Source organism: Opisthocomus hoazin, chromosome 6 (genome assembly GCF_030867145.1).
Source record: "Opisthocomus hoazin isolate bOpiHoa1 chromosome 6, bOpiHoa1.hap1, whole genome shotgun sequence".
NCBI lineage: Eukaryota > Metazoa > Chordata > Aves > Opisthocomiformes > Opisthocomidae > Opisthocomus > Opisthocomus hoazin.
In genome coordinates this window covers 14,626,158-14,648,046 of record NC_134419.1, presented here as the reverse complement: position 1 = coordinate 14,648,046, position 21,889 = coordinate 14,626,158, and the positions used below count along the sequence as shown (strand labels likewise).

The window sequence follows — 21,889 nt, the reverse complement described above, 5'->3', positions numbered from 1 at the left end:
TACCTGATGTAAAAATGATTGTTCAAATACTGGTTCTAATTTAAAGCTCTCCATGATAGGCAAAGACTTTCACCAACACCCTAACTTATTAGTGGGGCTACTTAATCCTAAACCAATGGTGTTCTCATATTAATGAACATATGCATTTTTAATACAGAATGACCGCCTTCAATTAAAAATGGTGTTTGAAAGGGATATATCAGATTTTAAGATTTTTTGCTTTTGAAGATCCTTACACATTTTCAAGAGATTAGTAGAGAGATGATTATATGCAACTAGTAGCTAATTCCATCTAGCCATAATTACATTTATGTACAGTAAAATACATAGTAGCTGCATTTTTAAGGTGAAAATTGAGACTCAATTTTATTTACATCTATATTATGTAAGCAACCTACAATATCCAGGTAGACATATATACGCATTCCTGTATCCCCCTATCTTTGGGTTATTTAACATAAATTTCCTAGGAAACGATAACTTTCCTTGCACCATGATTTTTAATGATGAGATTTTAGAGCTATCCAAATATCATAGAACTACCATGCTAAAAAAAAACACACACAAAAATAAACAAACAAAAAAAACTTCAACAGCCTGCTCCCCGCCTCCACATCTGTCATTTCTCAAGACAGTTCATCTATTCAAGAAATGTCTTGTGTATCAAATAGACTTGAATGCAGCATTACCATTAGCCACAATAATTAACCTTGTCATTTGGCCAGTCTTGTCTCTAAAAGTCTCCAAATTTTTCATCAGTTACTGGAAAAGAAGAAAAAAAATCTTTAAAGAAATGTGCACTCCTGAAATACTGCCTCCAATGTTCAACGGATATCTGTGCCAGAAGTGAATGCACATGCCATAATTAAGTTAGGTGGCAACAAAGCAGGAGGATTATATGCTTGCAGTTGTTTAAAGTATTCTCTCTGTATAGACAGAAAATTTTCTTTAAAAATAAACAAAATTTAAATACATAATATTTTTCCATCTATAAATCTGTTATTTTTTTCTAATGTCCTTTAAATCACAAATCCAATAATATTATAAATCATGTAAAATATAGAAAATTACTTTAAGCCCCTGGGCTTCACATTGAACTAGTATCTGAACAAAAATTCAAGTTGTTTATATAGAGAACTAGAAGATATTTTTGCCATCATGGTTGATCTGGTAAAACAAGATGTGTGAAATTAGGCAGATTAAACACATCTAGTCAAACTAGATATGAAACTCCCCTTTTTTTTTTTTTTTTCTCCTCATTCTCTGTCATTTGCCTTTCTCATTATCCCACTAGTTTTCCATAGTGAGCGCCACCCTGGGCCTAATTACGTCAGTGACTTTTATGCCATTAATTTCAATGGAAGCAGGATGTGGTCCAGTAAATTATTCCCCAGCATGATCTGCTCGGTATTACATTAGACCATGGCAATAGAGAAAAGAAAGCTCCTTATGAACTGAACTCTTTAAAATATGAATTCTTGTGTTTGCAATGTAAGTTACTGCTATTCTTCTATGATCTAAAGGTTTCCCAAATTATCAGAAAGGTGGTCTCAATAGGCAAGCCTCATAATGCAATATAGTCACCATTAAACTCTTACAGACATCCTAAATATTGAGGGAAAACACCAGTAATCTAGTAAAGTTATTTAGGCTTAATTGTGCAGCTGTCATCAATAAATTCTTTATAAGCAATTTTAATACTGCTTGTAAACTCTTTGGACCACCACTTGTGGGTGTCAGGAGGATGGGGCCAAACTCTCTTCAGTGATGCCCAGTGACAGGACAATGGGCAATGGGCACAAACTGAAGCACAGGAAGTTCCGTCTGAACACGAAGAAGAACTTCTTCCCTCTGAGGGTGACGGAGCACTGGAACAGGCTGCCCAGGGAGGTTGTGGAGTCTCCTTCTCTGGAGATATTCAAGACCCACCTGGACAAGGTCCTGTGCAGCCTGCTCTAGGTGGCCCTGCTTTAGCAAGGGGGTTGGGCTAGGTGACCCACAGAGGTCCCTTCCAATCCCGAACATCCTGTGATTCTGTGAAAAGGCAACATTGCTGGATTTTGAGGACTACACTTGAAGTACTAGAAAACAAATCCAAAAGAAAAGTGTTTATATGTAGCCTGTAGCTTTTCTCTCCTTAGCTCTCTTACTCCTCTACTTTGAATAAAGTCCTGCAGTCATTAGTGTCCTCCTACTTCTCATCTTCTGTGATTACTATCCCATGAGCTTTCCAGAGTCAACACATATTGTTTTCTAGGATCTGTAGTACTTTCCCAAGACCAAGCTTACTTGTCAGCTAAAATAGGATAGTCCACTTTTTTTGTCGTGAAATGCCAGTGTCTGGAAGCAAACTGGTGTTGCAAAAGACCCAAACAGATACATACAAATGATATTCAAAGAAGTGGACCTTGTTACCAGGATTTGTAAACTGTCCTGGGGCCTGGTCTCTGCAATGCCGTGTGCCAAACTGGATGCTTCATATTCTTATTCTTTGCTTTTGAACTTGGATTCACACCGCATTTTTTCCTCCCTATCATAACTCCAGTTAAGCTAATTTCATTTTACTTTGGCATTCTTTAAGATCTAAATCATATACCTTCTCTGCTGTATTCTCAAGAATACAAAAGCTGTAGAACAAATATTATTGACATGTCTTGGCAAAGTGCTTTTATACTTGGTTTCTTCATTAAATTACATTCAGTTTTACTTATAATGAGCATAATCCATTTGATACTGTTGCCCCAAATTCCCCTGAGGAAAGCTGAAGTTCTGAATCGATATTTGCATCTGAGTCAACTGAGTAATGTTCAAAATCACATCAGACTTGAAATCTGAAAAATGTCCTGTTCCAGGATTTTGACTAAGTTATATTGCAGAAGTGTGTTCCTGCAATGCTTTACAGCTCTTGGTGTACTTTAATCTTGCCACTGCAACAGGTTACGTGACACTTTACTTATCTGTATCCTATCTCTGTAAACAGCTTAAGAGAACACTGACCATCAGGAAGCAGAAGCACATTTCTGAAACTCATCCTTGGGCGTCTTTTCTGAAATCATATTTCTTCTCCCTGTCACACTCCTTAATCGTTCCTCTTCTGCAATAAATTGTTATTTCTCTCCCTGTTAGAATTCTTTCCTGTCATTCATCAAGTTATGAGTACCTTTTGCTTGAGTACAGGAATAAAATCCCAGTAGATTTCAGGAAGCCTTTAAACATTTTCCTTTCTCATAATGTAGATAGTAGGGAACTCCACTCAGAATGTTGTCTGTGCGAGAGTTTCGTTGTTTGTTTCAGAGTTTTGTGGTGCTTTGAGACAAATGAGATATTTGGAAAGATGGAATTATCGGTACTGTGAGTATTATTCTCAGTTTTGTAAGCAGAGTGTCTAGATAAGGAAGCTTTTGAAATTTTTCACGTTTGGTCTGAAAAGTCTTTAATAGACAACGGGACCTTGGAAGATTCTGAAGAGGAAACAGTTTTACTGAGTTACTGCAGAAGTTCAATGCATGAGTTTATGATTTCATTTGACTTTTGATCAAGCTAGATGGATCCCTGTGCTCACAATGATAGCACATGCAGAGGCTCTGCAGAGACGAAGTAGTCTTAAACCTTGTGTGTATAGTTCCTTTTTTATGTATTATTGGAGGCATGGGATTAGCCCTGTAAAACAGATCATGTAAGTTTGCAGGTATGAAAATGATGACTTGCACAGCAATTGCTAAGAGGTAAAGATAGATGAAGCCATGAAAGTTGCTCATCTGTTTGTTAAGATCTTTGGGAAAACTAAGAAAAAACAATGCACTTGAAGACTCAGGTCAGTCAGTAGGACAAACTTTGTACGTTTGTCTGGGACCACTGAGAAATACCACAGAAGGTCTTCAAAATAGGCTGAAAAGAAAACAAACAAACCTCTTTAGCTATATTGATCCTGCTTTGGTGTTAGGGAACAAAGTGGGTGACTTCTTGATATCCCTTTGAGCTCTGTTTTCTATGATTCTAAATTCCCAGATGCATCCTCAGGGCGACTCTCTACCTGTAGATTTTTGGATAGCAAAAAATGTTATCAAATACAACTGTGGCAGAACATATACTTGTCTCAATTCTTTATTGCAAGTGAATATCCAATTAAACCTTTCACTTCAGTATCCCACTGGTTTTCTCATTTGTTGACTCACGCAGGATGAGGGCAGAAGAGTGCTGCTGAACACCTGATTACATCCTTGGCAATGGGAAAACTATATAGACAAACACCAAGACTGCTAGCTCAGCATTCAAAATTCATATAAATAAAATACCGAAGGCCAAATTAGGCTTTTACTTTACTGTTTTCTTCAATCGGCAAATGCAAATATTTCTCCATAATTTATGTCTTGACAGATGATAATGAATGTGAAAATGCTACTCAGCCTTGTGGAGAGCATGCCAATTGCACAAACACGGTGGGAAGTTATTTCTGCATGTGTATGCCTGGCTTCAAATCCAGCAATGGTCAAGAAACTTTCATACCTAATGATGGAACCTTCTGCGTGGGTAAGTTATTAACGTCTACCAGCAAGCTTTACATGTCACTCTTCTCTTATTGCTTCTGTTAATTATAAAAATCTAGAAAAATGCTTTCATATTTGTGAAGTTTGGAGTCTGGATATAAAATTCCCACAATCTGGACTGGTACAGACTTAATATTCCAGTTCAAGCCCACACTTCTCACTGATAACACAGCAGCTGCCATTGCTTTCAGTAACACTTCAATATTGACTCTCCTTGCAATATATTTAATCCACATATCACAGTTTTAGATGATGAATAGATAGTTAAGGTGACACAGAAATCCCCAATCCACCTATTTATGTCACTGTTTCAGTGATCTGTAAGGTGGTCATGTTCTTGAAACAAAGCAGGGTGACAATGTATTCTGTATTCAGGTTGCTCTGGATCAAAAAAATTCCCTATACATTTGACCTAATATGCTCCAAATATCTTTTGTTTAGGGGCTTTGATTGGGAAATTTTGGGTAATTTTTCAAGTCTGATCAAAAGCAATGAGCAGGATTAGTTATCCTACCTCCTGTGCCATTCATCAGCCTCTGTTTCTGTAGCAGCTGGATGGAATGTGTTCACGATTACAAGGGAGCAAAAGTTCTCTTGGAAAAATGTTATTTCTGAACCGCTATGCAATCCTTTAGGATTCCCTTTGAATGGAAGAACTGTAACTATTTCTCTTTTTTCAAATTCCTGGTAATTTTCTCTGTATGTTGCAACAGTCCTCAGGGAATGGGAAAATGAGAAATAAATCTATTGCCCTTTACACCTTTATGCTGACTGTGTCTCATTCTAGATATGTCTCCTGTGAGCTTGTGAGTGCTGACGACCTCTCTTCTTGCTGCTCTTAATATCAGCAGAATGGCTGCATATTAAGCCAGAAAGTGATCTAATCAACATTTCTTGCCAATTGCACACATCCATCTAAAAGAACTCTGCTTTATGCAGCCGCTATGAATCGTTCCTAAATTAGCTGGGATTGAGACTGTTAGCACATTGAGCTGTAAATATTCTCACTGTTTCTGGTCCAGGCTTTGATTTTTTATGTTATGACATTTCCTCAGCTTCAGAATTTTTGTCTTCAAAGTTATTTCTCTGACTGTTCTTGTGTCACTTTAGCTTTTTACCATTAGCTTCTTAATGTCTTTTTTTTGCCCTCTTTACTGCGCAGACTGATCTTTTTTTATCCTCTACTGGGGGTTAGTCTACCCCTCTTCTTCCCATTTTTGCAAATCCATATGGGAGGAGCTGAGAGCTTCCAAAATTCATACTGAAATAAAAAATTACCTGTGGGCACCTTTTCTCATTAAACAAGTGTACCAATTACTTTACCAAGCAGTGAGTCCTAAAGACAAACTTTTGATCCACAATTAATTTTCTACTTAATCTGTCAGGGAAACCATAATAAGATATTTTGTACCCAATGGATCTGCTGCTACAGATAGTAGATATGACTTGCACACAAGCAGCTGACCGTAGTATATTCAAGGTGTACTACACACAGCAGAAGCAAGACCAAAACTGTCATTGTAAATACAATGCAAGTTATCCAGTACAAGCTGGAGGACAGACCTACCAAGTTTCCATCCTACCCAAGTCTATAGGGCCCCAAAATATTTTCAGATTCTCCAAAGTCTGAAGTTTTCTTTTTAATATATGTGTATAATGCCTATGGCAGTAATTTCAAAATTACTGTGGCTGAATTTTGGAAAGTATGCCGTTATGCAACATATTTGTTTAGGCCGTCAAACCTATCTGGAGTTCCCAGTGGTGCAAGTGTGGTACATCTCACTCTGTGTGTGAGTCCATTTCAAAGTCCATGTGCATACGCATGTGTGTTTCTCCCCTCTTTGGATACTATACTAAACTTCCGAATACAAAGTGATTATAACTCTCAAGGTAGTCGACCAAGAGAAAACCTGGGACAACAGCTTTGGGAAATGTCTATTCACCCATAATCCAACCAGAATGTTGAGTTTAGAGTTGAGTCAGCAGTATTTTGTCCATGTTATCAAGCAGATTGCTGATGAGAGGACACTGAAACATGCAGATAGAGGAGGAACTGGAGGGTAGGAAGGGAGAGAGAAAAAAAGAGAAGGAGAAAGGAAATGGAGAAGGAAAAAGAGGAATGCAGAGACATGATATTTCCGAAGATGATATTTTTCTTCTGTCCTGAATGTGAGCTATTAAAATATATTTACTGTGTAAAAGCCATGCTTTTTCCTTAGACTTCACATTTTCTTGAATGTTCATCTGCAGATAAAAAGGTGAAGTATAAACCTACTTTTTTCACCCTGATCAACAGAGTGAAAACATGAAAATGACAATCTGTAAAATGAAAGTGACATCTGTGCCGCTTCGCCTTTTCCAGGAACGTCCTGTTAGTTTTTTTTCAGGTGTTTCTGAGAGCACTGGAAAGGCACCCATTTTCCACCGCATCCTTTTCTGTGTCAGGGGAGTTGTACAGTGAATGGGGTATGGCATTATGCCACATTGCTAGCTTTTCTTTTGCCTATGCCATTTGTAGGCTTTTTTATTTCTACTTTGTGTGTGCTGCTGCCTTCCACAGTATGGAGACATGGGGAGGGAACATATAGTCCTTTGCAATTCGACTTTTCAATCACTTGCAAGCTACTAATAAGCAGAAGGTATAATGTAGACATCAAGCTGTCTTGACTGACTGGTGAAGAATCAAAGCGATGTAGGTACAATCCAGTAATTGGCAAGACTGAACATAATAACTGTTCTCAGTACTTTTAATTTAATTGGAATTTCCTTGCCTGCTGCAGTAAATGAGGAGTGACAAAGCACAGAAATAAAATAAAAGGTTATAAATCTATTTTCACACTAGCCTAAATGGTGTTGGTGATATTATTTTTCTGATCGGAGCTATTATAAAAGCTTCAAAGTTCAGCTCCAGGATTTGTTTTGAATATTTACTAAAAGGCCAGGGCTTTTTGCAGAGCTGTGGCAAATGCTCTTCTGTTTAAAAAGCTGCTGTTCTTCAGGCTTTGCTCAGGAATGTTGTCTGTGAAGACTGCTCACGAAAGCCTTGGCAGCCCAGTCCCACTCCCGTAGTAGATCAAGGAGGATGGTTTGAGATCCTCACCCCAAAGCTCCAGTAAAATTGGATTGCTGAAAGCACTCACAAGCTGTTGTCCCTGTGTGGTTCAACAATTGCATATTCAGTTAAAAGGCATAACTACAAAATATAAAGAAACAAAAACCTACAGCTACTGCACACAGTATTTCAAAGCAGGAACTTAAAAGCAGCATTCTTGCAACTGTCACAAATTGTTGGCTGCCCCTGACAATCTCATTGATTTAAAAGGAATATGAAGCTGATTAGTACCTTGCAAGATCAGGCATATTGCCTTTTAATTTTGTCATCCAGGATAATTTTTTTTTATCCAGGAAACAGTAAATTAGATAGGCATGATATGGAATCATTCCATATGGGCAACTCAACTGCAGAAAGTCTATTTGCATATACTCGACAGGGTGTCTCTATCAGACTTTAAATAGCCATCCTGTTGCTAGAGATGTGCCTTGGTGCTTGAGTTTCTGCTGTTGTTTTGGATAATCCTGACTTCTCATTAAAATCTCCATTACACTTAATGTCTGACATAATTAGAAAAGGAAGGGTAATTTGTGTGACCGCCCCATAATAACAAATAAATAATTTACCAAACTAAGAGTTCATGAAAAGCATAATAATTTTGAAATGCTTCTATCAGTAAATCATATGGAAATGGTAGTCTTGTAATGGTAGTCTGGAAAGTATTCAAATATTTATTTATAAGTCATTCTAAGTTTTAGCAAAGCTTTTTGTCATTTTCTGGTGTTCTAGCACTGTATAACATGCTGAATATCTTGTTAAGATGTACATGTCCTTCTCTGTGTAGCTGACAAGGCCAAAGAAATCTTTGGTATAAGGCTGATGTGTGTTCTTGTTATACAAACTGGTATTGTCATGGTTTTCACCCTTGCCACTTCAACTTCTTTAAAGTTTGTCTATTTTACACAGAGTCACCCAACAGGGCACTGACAGGCACCCACTTGTTTCAAAAAGAGCTTTATAATTTACTGATGAGAGAGGTTATTTAAATGCCAAGAGTAAGAACTTTGGCCTTATGTCTTTAAATGACAGCATATAATTATGAGGTAGCCTGCGTGTAGCACTGTATCACGCTTTTTTTTCCCCCTTTTTCTTCACTTGTGCCAGATTCATTGATGTATAGTGCGGTTAGTTCCCTGACTATGAATACTGAGGTCACAGAAACCATAGAAATATGGATAATGCCAAACTCAGTCCAATAAAGAAAAAGATTTGCAGTTTGGGGCAGTAAATATGGAAACAAGCTATTGCCCTAATGCAGATAATTATAATTTAACCTCATACTTTAAACTTCTGTGCTTGCGCAAACCCATTCAAAAACATAACCTCCTTGGCGGCTCTCCCTGAAGAGCAGAGGTGGTTGTACTGGGGAGGGCAAATGCGCTTCCAGCTCCAGTTCTTCTTCCCACCTGTGCCATGTGGAAGTCTGAACAGCTTTTAAAAGGGACCTTCTGAACCACAGGCTTAATACGCAGTGATTCATGTGCAAATCGGAGCTACTGCTCAGTGACGAAAATGGGGATGTGAATGTGAGGTGGGCCTCAACCATCTCCTTCAACCTCAGGAAGACCTCTAGGATTGTGGACAGAAGAAAGGGAACTGGGGATTTAAGCATGAACAGCAACAAGAGTGTGGATGCAGAAACTGTTGTGATATTTAATTAAAAGTTTAAATGTATTTTACAGTTTTACAAAAAAAACAAAAAAAAACCACACAAAAAAAAAACCCCAAACAACATTCATCTGCGTATATTTATAGAGGCTCTCTTGCCATTAGTAAAGAACACTCTATAAAGCTACCAAAAATGCTGTCCAAATAGGCAGACGGCCCCTAGGTATTCTTCAGACATCTTTATGCATTCCCTAAAAATATCCATAGACACACAGTACACTTTTCCATTCTTCCATGATTTCTGTTTCTCTAGCAACCTTGTTTCACATACATTATTGTTACACTCCCTTTTGAAAACCACCAACGACTGTGTATCAAAATAAGTGTGCAAAAGTCATTCCTTTATGCTAATAGTGCATTTCCAGCCCCCTATATCTGTTCTCTGTCTGTTTGTTCTTGAAACCCACCTGGCTGCACAAAGGCCTCCTATCAATTCGGGTAGATATTCTTCTTCACTAATTGGTTAATCAGTTCTCCTTTTTCACCAATTTTCCAAATTCAGTGTCATGCCAGTTGTCCACTTAGGTTGTCTTCCTTTCCAGTTCATCTGTTCCCCTCTCTACCTTTCCTTTAGTTTAGTTCTCAGGCTGTTTCTTTAAATCTGCTCATGCATCACTTCATTTTTCAACTCTTTTCGTCACTTATACCTGTTTTAAAGCTGTTCACTTTTTTCTCCTTTCCAGCACAGCACTTCACAGTCCATTACTTCATTCTTCAGAATTATTTGATATTGTTCCCAGTTTACTTACTCCATTGAGTTATTTGATCTTTATCCGTAGCTAGCCAAATAATGCAAAATAATCCCTACTCCAGCTAGAGAGTTAGTAGCCAGCTCTCCTAAATTGATCAATTCATGCATTACTTTACTGGAATTCATCGGTTTTACTCTTGGACTGTGCCCCACCCGGTTACTGAACCGGTCTGCCTAATCACAAATTATTTAGAAGCACAAAAGCCATTTTAGGCCAAGGTAATTTAAATGTGGATTAAAAAAAAGACACGCCAAGCACTTTAAAGGGCACAGAGCTTAAATCTTAGATTAATGATATGGATAGAGTGATCTTTTGTAGCATCTTTTTAAAGCTGTGACTTAAAAGAAAGGCTGCCGTTTTCTTCCCTTTTCTAACTGAATTGTAAGGCTGAGAAAATCTATTTAGTCTAATCTCTGGAAAATGGATTTCAGATGATTTGCATCCTGCCGAGCATTTTGTTATCATAGAATTAATATTTACACTCATGGTTTTAAAACATGAACAATGCAGTATTATATCATAATAAAAGTGGTGCTATAAAAATATGATCAATTATGATTTATCCTTCTAATCCCTAAGCATTATAATTGACAGGTGTTTTGCCATTAAGTTTGCCTTTTTAGATTTTACTTTTTTTTTATTCCATGAAATTTTATTATGAAACTGCTTGCAGTGTGCAAGGCTATTATCAACAAAGCAGCAAGGCGTTAGTCTGTAAATACTTAATAAAAAATTCAATTTCTCACGATATTTGCAGATGTAGATGAGTGCAGCAATGAAGGAACTGTTGCCTGTGGAGATCATGCAAACTGTGAAAACGTGGATGGAGGGTTTAACTGCTCCTGTAAGGAAGGTTATCAACCATCCACAGGAAAATTGCTGTTTAAGCCAAATGATGGCACTTCCTGCCAAGGTACATGATATTATAAAGGTTTATGTGTTATTACAGAGCTACATCTTCTGAGAAACCCACTGGTGCCTCTTTATCTTCAGTTAGATTAATCAGCGAGACATCAAAAAGAGGCAAGGCAGTGGCATCTACATTTCCTGAGAATAGAATCATTTTGTAAATGTATTTTTGCTAACCAGTGTGACGAAATCCATTTTAAATAATGGGTACCTCCTCATAGCTGTCAGATTTGTACTCCTCTGCACATTTGAGCTGCCTCTTAACTTCACCTGTGGAAGACCCAAGGAAAGAGGCCAAACTCTCTACCTGAGTAAAACAAAATCTCAGAGTCTAAACCCGTGCTGTAATTTTGGCCAAGGTAAAATCTTTCTTGTGGAAGTTTGGGAATGGAATGCTGCATCTTATGTGCATAAACTCAGAATGCTGGTGGCTTGGGAAATTGCTTAGACAAGAGCTCGTACAATGAGTATATATTGAGTATTGATTAAACTGCAATATATAATTAGTTTCTTTCTAATTCCTACAGAAAATCCGAAGGCCAAGTGTGAGCTATACAAAGACTGTATAACTGAACACATTAATAGAACTTTAGCTGGAGTAAGTAGCATTGGTTTATAGATTAATTTCCAAATCCTTTAATTGTCTCTATTTGAAACTCTTATTTCAATTATAATAGTTCTTAAGGAGCTTTTAACAAATGTTTGAAGCATGCAATTGAACTTAAGCATGTTTACAGAAATTTTTTAATAATTTCAAATTATTTGAACTGAGTTGTACGTTCAAATCATGATGACAACTTGCTGGGAATCTGTGTGTTCTCTTTCCAGCAAAGTGATGCATGAAAAATTCAGAAGTCTGGTAATCACTCAACTGTTTCTGTAATTTCTGAAGTTACACATTGCTGCATTTACTGATGTGCAGTTATTTGCTTGTTCAGAGTGAAAGGCAGCAAGATAGCTTACAAAAGTAATGTCAACAAGTCACAAAATAGAAAATGGAGCAATAACATCCTGGTATGTAAAGATGTACAGAATTTATAGACTCCAACACTCTGAACTAATGAATTTTTTTTCACCAGAAGCAGATTCCTGAAGCAAATTAAAAATATTAATGAAATTGCTATTTATCAGTCTACAGCTATAGTATTGTCTGATTTAGAAGGATAAATGAAACTTAAGCATAAATAAATTAAAACCAGTTGTATATGTTTGTATTTCATATCAAGTTGCTTGCCAAAGCTACAAGATTCAGAAAGATACCAGTTTAAAGGCTTTCATTTACTTAGTGTAAGATATACATTGTATTAACATGCTTTCTTTGTTAACCTTCATTGCAATACACTGTATTAAATATAATACATGCTTTCCACATCTACGTGCAAAGACATGGTAAATGCCACAGCAGGATCTTAGTGAGGGTTTTTTTTTAAATATGTAGTCAAAATAATAATTCAAAATAATAATTCAAAATACCTCAATTTTATGTAAATAATAGTGTGCCAGATTTTAGCCTAGTTTTTTGCCTGTGTTCTAGCTCTATTCAGCTGCAGTCAAAGACGAAGCAAGTCCCATACAAGCTGTTCAGTAGCAGAGACTACAGATCTTACACAAATCAGGTGTTGGGGGGGTATTTCAATGGATTAAAATCTCATTAGATTACAGTATCATGAAGTAAGAACTATTTCTTTTATTCAGCAATGAGATTAAAACTTGCAGTCTTAATCTTCACCTCACCCTATCTAGCCTGTTTCTTTTGAGAATAATTATTTTGTGTAAGTGCACTAAGCAGTTCATAAACTGAAGCAGTGAAGGTGAAATGGGCAGTACAGTTTCACTAAGCTATATGCTTTATAATCTGCGTTTGAAAAAACCAACTACAAAATATACAAGTATTGCCCATCTGCTCGCACCTCTTCAGCTAAAATTTAACAGAAAAGAGTCAACGGAGTAACCATATCGCTGATATTTAATTATTTTTGCAGAACATTTACTAGTGCATTTTGGAGCACTAGGATACATAAAACTGAGCTGCAGTAAGAAAAAAAAATAATGATAGCACATGACTTTTTTTTTTTTAACCATCGTTGCTTGCTAGGGCTATACCAGACATGTGTAGCACTACTTTATAGGTCAACCTGCTGATTTAAATAGTGCCTCTCTTTATGCACAAGCATCTTAAAAGCCAGTATGTTAATTCACAGTTTCAGTTTACTTTGACTTCTAGAAATGTGACTTTACCTGTTTCATTAAGATGCCAGTTCTTGTATTTTTCAGATTAGTCGTTTAAAAACACCCCTGGAGATGTTACAAGAAATTCATAAACATACTTTGGGACCGCTTTTACCTGTAGATGTGATTTCATATGTTGAAGCACTATCTTATTCATCTCTGAATACCATGCATTACTCCATTTCTGACAACGAAGCAATTAGTAATTCAACCATTAATGTGAGTGGATCAAGCCTTTAAGTTGTGTGGTTTTTTCTTATTTTACAAACAGTGTATGACTCTTCCACTTAAAAATATTCTTTTATTTACAGGTTTTGGTTAACACTGTAAACAATTTTTTACAAAAAGACAAAATGACAGTCTGGGAAGCTCTTCCTGTAGATAGCCAAAGACGGAGCCTGACTAAGCTGCTGCATACTGCAGAACAAGCAACACTTCTCATGTCACAGAACTTCAAAAAGACAACACAGCTAGATGCTAATGCAAGTGACATAGGTAAGATAAAGAAAATTAATCTAAGGTCTACTTTAGATGTGGATTACACTGAGGAGCTTTTCAGCACAGTTATGAAGATTAGAAATGGTGTTATGTGAAACACACAGGTGTTAATTTGTATGAGTTTCAGAACTAACACCTGACTTTCAGTGTAGGTGTTATGATTTTCAAAGATGGAACATTGAGCCCAGAAAAAACTCGAGTGGCTGTCAGAACCTGTCCTTTTAGAGTCTCTTTCAATCTCTCATTGTAGTCACATTGTCACAGTGAATCTGGATGTATCTTATATGCATAAACACACCAATGGAATGAAATGTGAATTTGCTCTACACAGCTTTTTACTCGTTTTGGTTCAGTGAAGGTACTGTAAATGAACTTGGAATAAGGAGTGTATCTAGTAAGTCAAATTTTGTGTGGCTTTATTTTCAGAGGAATTTCAGAGGAGGAGAATTGGTCAGTTACTACTGCGCCATTTTGCTGTCCTACCTTGCCCTGTCTGCTGGTGTCTTTGTACCAAGTCCTACTGATTCTCCTGCAGTAAGGGTTTAATTATTCCTTCAGTGGAAGCAGAGTAAGGCTAGTACCAGCCGCTTTTGAAATTCCTAATAAAGCATTGCTGATTCCTTTAGCAATGGCCACTCTTTCATGTTTGTTTTTCTGAATGTACTCAAACTGTATGTGACCTGATTTCTTATTTTAGATTCAGTACAGTCCTTCAGTGCCTCTTACTGGTTTGCTGTTTTGTAAGATGACTTGATGAGAAAGATTCCTCCTTTGATCCTGAGGCAGGTCAAACTACCTACTCACCTTTCTGAAACTAAATTATCAAGAGTGATGAAAAATTAGGGAGGGATTTGTTCCATGGCATAGACTCTGTAGAAGCAGATTTATGTTAGTGCGGCGCACCTCTGGTCTGCAGCAGATCCGGAGTGGTGCCAGGACCTGGTTGTAAAGCCCCTCATCCTCCACCACCCTGGCTGAAAGCAGAGGCTCTCGTGGCCGCAGAGCTGAGGCCATGAAGGTCGAGAAGAGAGAGTTCAGTGCAACCTCCCGTGGCAGTGTAGATGTCAGTTAGACCAAGGCAACAAAAAAAGCTAATAAAGAGGATGGGAAGGAATTTTCATGTTGAAAGGTCGATCATTTTTTTGGCTTGCTTTTGTTCCAACATGGGAAATTCTATGAACTCTTTTCCAAATTGTCCCCAAACACTAAGATTTTCTGTTATTGATTCTCAGCATGAATGTATTTCCTGCAGGGCTTATGCATGCCCCACATGTCTATTTTGGGACAAGACCCACAACATTACCCCTATCTCTCTGATGATTTTCATGGTACAAGCTCTTGAGCTACAAGCTTTTCAAAACACCAGCCACAGAAAACTATTCCTTATGTCCTGACAAACATTTCCTGACAGCTGGTCTATTGAATAGCTCATATTATTTTTGTGTGCTGTGCTATAAGCAATGCAGATGGTCTAGCTTAGTGATATTCCTCCATCAGTCAAGTTTTAGATTTGTTTGTTGTTGTTTTGCTTTGTTTTTAAAAAAGGCCTGATTGACTTTTTTTTTGTTCCCATCCTGGGTGATTGAAACTCAGCACTATAATGAACCAAGTAAAGAGCTCAATGTCCTCTAATGTAGTTTTTGTCCTGCAGGGTGATGCTTGTTTGTTTGCTTTTCGACAAGACACATCATTATTTCATGGTGCAATGTGCATTTGGTAGCATGGATAGATAACTATAAAATATATACTTTTCAAAAATTGGCTTTTATCAAATGTTACTATTCAGTAGAGAATTTTATTCTTTGCTTTTTATAATTGTGATTTGTGGTCCCTTTCAGAAATGCATTTCTAATAAAGCAATAGCTCTTCCTAAACTAACCTACATTATCCTTTCCAGTGCCTAATTTAATGCAAGGTAAATAAAAGAACATATTTTTCATGGAAAGAGTAAAAAGTATGAGAGCAAAATTCATGTATGAAAAAAAAATAACAAAACATAGAGATTTAAGCAAACTTTCTATAATAATAGCATTTTTCTTGAAATATTTGGCACAATTTTATATCCTTAAAATTCATTATAATTATGCAATCCAATAACACATTTATTAACACGACTGTAAATTATGATGGACTGTAATGGAGCTGTGATTTGTGCATTATTTTTCTTCTTTTGCAGCCCTCAAGGTTTTTGCTTTTGATTCACACCACATGAAACACATTCACCCTCATGTATACATGGAGGGAGATTACATAAAGATCTCTCCAAAGAAGAGAGAGGAATCTCATCCTAATGGTAAGAAACAAAGGTTAGAGAGTAGATGGGTCAATAAACACCTTGGATAGACTTGTACCCACTAGTAAATAACCAAATGTGGAGTCTACTGAGGACTCAAGGTATTTTTATCACCTTTCTTGTCATTTTACCCCTTTATTGTCTCAAGACTGACATTTACAATGTTTCCAGTGGCACAGTGAGTGTCCAGTGACTTTTGACACTGGTTTTGGTACCAGCGACCAGAGTTTTATCCTTTTTTCAGCCATAGATCTGCTGTGTGACCTTGGACTGGCCTCTTCAACTTCCTGTGTCACTTCTCCAAAAATCAGTGCATCTTTTCTGTTTAGAGAGTATCTCACCGGGGCAAGAACATGTATTCTTCAGTACCAAAACCAGCAGGGTCCAGATCTTGGCTTGGACCTCAGAGTGCTACAGAAATAGCTTACAACTGCTGTCATCACTAAAAATAAATAAATGTGTTTAAACAGCTCTGGAATTAAACCACCTAGCTTAATAAACACAGAAATTCTTCTTTTAAGTCTTAATCTACCAGCTAATCTGAATCTTATCACCTATCAGTATCTAAAATCACGGTTTATCTTAGTACCAGGGAGAAAAATCATAACATTTTTTCAGATCAGCACTGCGTTCTAAAATACAGTTTGCTTTCTTTTTCCTTATGGGTCTTTTATCCTGGCACCACTGTAATGGAAGTCAAAGCAAGCCAGGTACTTCAGAGAGGCCCAATATTTACCTCAGATCTGAGTCACTTTGGTTTATGTGACCTAACACCGCATATGTAGCCAACTGCAGAACACCAGCAAGCATATATTACTCTGGAAACAACGTATGTGCTTATATCTAGTTAGAATTTCCAATGCGAACACACATTTTTATTTCTAATGGCAGTTACATTGTTTTAAATAAAGCTATATTTCATTGTCTCCATAACATTTTTATAAGTATTCCACAAAGATTCCATCTGTTTTGCATATTTTATGCAACAGCAGTAATAATGTCAATTGTTTATCGTTTCCTTAATGTCTTCAATTTTGTTCTTCTATAAAAAAGTCCACAAACTACTAAATGCGGTCTGTTTGATTGATAGGCACCGTTGCAGTTGTCTTTCTGCGGTACAGCAATATCGGTTCCTTGCTTTCATCACCTAAAAACCGCTCTTCAAAAGATACTACGGAGAAGAGACAGACAGTAAGCTCATCAGTTATAGCTGTTGCAATTAGCTCAAATCCACCTACACTCTATGAGCTTGAGAAAATAACATTTACCTTAAAGTATGCCAAGGTAAGGGGTTTTTTTTATTATCAACTGCAAATAGAAGAAAACAATAGCTAATTATTTTATGTGATGTGACTATACTTGCAGTGTATGATATATTGAGACATAATTCTGTTGTTTGCTGATGTGAGTTTTATCTTACTAGAGAAATAAATGACAGTCTCGAATGTGACAACATAAGTACAATATACTAAATATGATACGGCTGAGAAGTGTTATGGACTAAAGCAAGGGCAACAATGCCATCTTTGTTGGGGTGTAGTATGAATAAAACCTAGATGCCTGAACCAGAGAATATTACAGGATCTTGATTATTCTGTATTTAGGTGGGGTTTTTTTCTGAAAGTTTATCAGATGGTTAAGCATGCATACTAAAGTGAAGAAATGCTTCAAAGTTAATGCAAAAAGTTCACCTGGAGCTAGGAGTTAGTAGCAGGACCTATAGTATTGCAGTGCTGTTATTTCTAAAATCTGAATGCGTTTATTTAAAACTGAGGGTTTTACTTCCAGTAGATATACATTTTTCTGACTTCTGCATGAAGGATCATCTTACATGGCACCCAGAATTATCAGAAAGAACAAGAAAGTGACTCTGTAGGGAGGCAGTGGGACAAGGTGTTAACCTTGATTATGCAGCTTTTAAATTTGTTACTTGCCTTCTAATATTTAAGCCAGAGATCCCCTTTATATACATTTGCATATATATACACAGCATCTAGTACAGTGGGGACCTTATCTCCGCATAGTGCTAGTAAGCACGAACCAAAATAAATAGTACTGATGGTCTTATCCATCGCTGTTGTCACACCTGATATAACAGGTGTGTTATGACCCTGGCTTTATTCCAGATTACTTTCTAAAATGCACAGAATAAGTCCCAGTTTTTGAACTGCTTGTTTGGAAGGGACTATGAGAAGGACAAGCAATGTGGCTGTAACCTTGGGGTTTAGTCCATGTTCAGCAGGTGCGGGGATATATATAACAATGTTTTCAGTAGGTAAAAATTCTAACACCTTTGCAAGTGCCAGAAGGGTTCTGGAATCTGATTAGCCTGCGTGTTTGGTGGGGTGTGTTAGCTGTGTGGATAAAATGCTTCCATTCCCAGCCATGTTTTAATTGCTTGGAAGAGGCCTTCACAATGTGCTTTTTGTTTCCCGACTTTCCAATGGTAACAAGCGATTTTTAATGAATTGCGCTGACAAATGCAAGAAAGGTCTCTCAATGGGAAATATCCTGCCTTTTGCCATCAGTAAAACATCTTGTTTCTGTTCCAGACTGTGGATAAAGATATTAAATGTGCATTTTGGAACTACTCAGCAGACACAATGAATGGCAACTGGGCTACAGAAGGCTGTGAGCTGACACATTCCAACTCCACTCATATCTCATGCAAATGTAATCATCTGACTCATTTTGCTGTTTTGATGTCCTCAGGTGGCTCTGTTGTAAGTGCTATTTTAATTTAGTGTTTTACTTGATACTTTTTCCAGTTTTCATTCCTTATGTTTTTATTTCAGTGCAACTTATGTACTTTTCCCTCTTTAGGTTGTCTCTCATTTTTTTTCAGCAAACACACAATTTATTGTGCGCATAGCAAACAAAATTTCTCCCATATGTGTTTCAATTTCCTAATGTCCTTTCTGCAGTATTACAGAGCAGTGATGCAGCAAAGTATCTTGTTCCAAATACACAGTCTGTTGTGCTTATTTTTGGTGCATTGCTTTTAATTTTAAATCCCAGTTTAAGACTGCTGTGGGATTTAACTGGCTTTCATTGGTGGTCAGTAACCATATGGCCCTGAATTTCTCCCTCACAAAACCTTGCCACCCATTTGTCTAATGCTGGCATTTAAAAATCTGCTTTAAATTCTCTCCTGAGAGTTTGCAACAGCATAATCAATTTGAAGTTTATGACTATTAAACATGGACACTCATGACCAGCACAAAACTGTGAGAATGGCCACTCAATTTATATCCTTCTTATATTAAGAGGCCCCATAGATTTCCAGGCTCTATGTGGGGATCTGCAGGAGCTCAGGTCCTGCCTCAGGAGGCAGCTTTATAAGGTATCAGAACTGACAGCAAGCAGAATATTAGCATGAATATACTGTATCGAGACAGTTCTCTCACACTGTGAATTTCATGCTGATAGAGGCTGTTTCCTGGTTGCTAAATGGCATCCTAAGTCTTCAGTTCAGATTTAAAACCTTTGCAGGTGCTTATATAGTTATTTTGAAAAGGAAGGCTGGGAAGAGAATAATCTCTGGTCCTTTCTTTAGAAAAAAAAAATACTTAGATACATTCTATGGTTAGCTGAGTACTATCCTTATGCTGATGCGCAGTCATGTATTTCAGAGATTCTTTGTGTAAATACCAAGCAGCAAATGTAACTGTGTTCCTATACGGAAAATACTCACATCCAATATTAAAATAGCCTGTGTTTCTTCAGAGAATATTCATGCTACGTATTTGGAATAGCATTTGTTTGAAGTGATTGTTATTTCAGTCTTGTTTTGATCGTGTTGCAAATTCAGTAAGACGATTATTCAATTTTGCTTATCTAAGTCACTGCTGTGATAAGTCTTTTTATACTAGAAATGTTTATGTGATATTAAAATATGTCCTACTGCCAGTGTATTTATCATTCACTAAAATGATCTGATTTTTAAAATCATATTAGGAGATACTGATGTTAATAAACAGATTTGTTAAGAAATATCAGAAAATGCAAGAACAGGAATATATGGAGTTCATTACTAATTTCCTCTAGAATTATATGTGTCTCACAAAAAAACAATACTTTTTAGATTATCCAAAGTGTACATTTGCACTGAAACTCTACAAAGAGTTTTGATTAAAATTTTGTAGAAAAGAAGAAAAGAACTGTATTATAGAATGAGGTCTTTCTTGTGAAGGTACAAAGCTATTCTTTTAAATATTATATTGTAATTTTCCCACAGGGTGTTACAAATTATAACATTCTTACAAGAATCACTCAGCTAGGAATAATTATTTCGTTGATTTGCCTCTCCATGTGCATTTTTACATTCTGGTTCTTCAGTGAAATTCAAAGCACTAGAACGACAATACACAAAAACCTCTGCTGCAGCCTTTTCCTAGCGGAACTTATTTTTCTGATTGGAATTAATATGAACAATAATAAGGTGGGTAGTTTTCACTTGTGTCTTGATTTGTGTTGTAAGTATACAGTACAAGATATGAACTTCCATCTACTTCTAGTATTTCCTAGTATCAGTATGAATATTGTAATGACACTGACTTCACAGTCTAGTAACAGGAAATATAAAATGGTCATTTAAAGAAGTAGGGCCTTCTTCAGAGCTGCTGTATATTGACTTTGCTCCATGGGTTTCATTTAAACTTTGTCACCTTAACCAAGACTGTGGTCTCAATGTGTTTAGCATTTTCACTTTTCACATCCATTTGGATGCTGTACAAAGCCACGTTGGTGGCTTTCTGGGTGCCAGCTTTCCATAAAAGCTGGCATTTAAGATACTGTTCTGCTGGCTGGAGGACCCCTTTCCCTTCTACGTGTGAGGTCTTCACCTGTCCCTGTTGCTTTTCATGCAAGTTGGGCTGTTGATTCTTGCATCTCAGATTAGTTGTAGGAAATTATATTATGCATAGATTATCAAAAATACCCTCCTACAAATAGCACAGTTTGATTTAAATTTATTGAAAAAATATGAGCTATGATCCCTGAGGTAGCACTCCAGTATTGATTGAGAAATTTAATTTTACAAACACTTTGCAGCAAAAAATAAAAGTTATTTCAGAAATAATTCATTGCAATGCCTAATCACTTTTCTTTCAAAATCATTACAATATTTGTCTAGATCAGGAAAGCATACAGACTACTTAGCTGTAACTATGGGATCAACCTTGTCAATATATTTATGCACTTTCTCTAGCAAGATGTGCACCAATTTTAAAAGTAGAATATAGTCCTTTTTCACCAGTACCTACAGAAAAAACTAATGAACAAGTGTGCTTGTGGGTATAGGCCAAGTTCCTATCAATCAGCATTACATCTGGGCTGCTGAACCACCACCTTAGAGTCACTAGGTTGCTGTGCGTATGTTGTTACATTAAGAGACATATTAATAGAATTATGACTCTTGCTTTCTCTGATTGAATTTCTAGCTCTTCTGTTCAATTACTGCTGGATTACTCCATTATTTCCTTCTAGCTGCTTTTGCATGGATGTGCATTGAAGGTATTCACCTCTACCTTATTGTTGTGGGAGTTATCTACAACAAGGGTTTCTTGCACAAGAATTTCTATGTCTTTGGCTACGTCAGTCCAGCTGTGGTCGTTGGAATCTCCGCCGCATTGGGATACAAATACTATGGCACCACAGAAGTGTAAGTTACTGTTTCCATGTCCAAATCAACATATATAAGGAGGTAATAGTCACAACTGCACATTTCAAGGCATTTTCTGCTGTTTACTTTTCAGATGTTGGCTCAGCACAAAAAATAACTTTATATGGAGTTTTATAGGTCCAGCATGTCTAATAATTCTTGTAAGTATAATTTTCGTTTTTTATTGTAGTACATAAAACTGATAATAAAAGGTGTTTA

General features: G+C 36.8%; 1 protein-coding gene across 2 annotated transcripts in view; it reads left to right on the top strand.

The window, feature by feature from the left end:
* Positions 1-21,889, top strand: part of ADGRL4 (adhesion G protein-coupled receptor L4) — a 76,641-nt gene that overhangs the window by 35,740 nt on the left and 19,012 nt on the right. The window contains exons 3-13 of one of the 2 annotated variants that reach the window (XM_009944902.2): positions 4,378-4,530; positions 10,837-10,992; positions 11,516-11,586; positions 13,263-13,436; positions 13,529-13,712; positions 15,892-16,008; positions 17,099-17,292; positions 18,561-18,731; positions 20,246-20,449; positions 21,450-21,670; positions 21,765-21,831. In XM_009944902.2, the coding sequence (XP_009943204.2) occupies positions 4,378-4,530; positions 10,837-10,992; positions 11,516-11,586; positions 13,263-13,436; positions 13,529-13,712; positions 15,892-16,008; positions 17,099-17,292; positions 18,561-18,731; positions 20,246-20,449; positions 21,450-21,670; positions 21,765-21,831 (1,712 nt within the window). The remainder of the gene's footprint in view (positions 1-4,377; positions 4,531-10,836; positions 10,993-11,515; positions 11,587-13,262; positions 13,437-13,528; positions 13,713-15,891; positions 16,009-17,098; positions 17,293-18,560; positions 18,732-20,245; positions 20,450-21,449; positions 21,671-21,764; positions 21,832-21,889) is intronic. The other variant, XM_075424782.1, reaches the window with a different exon arrangement.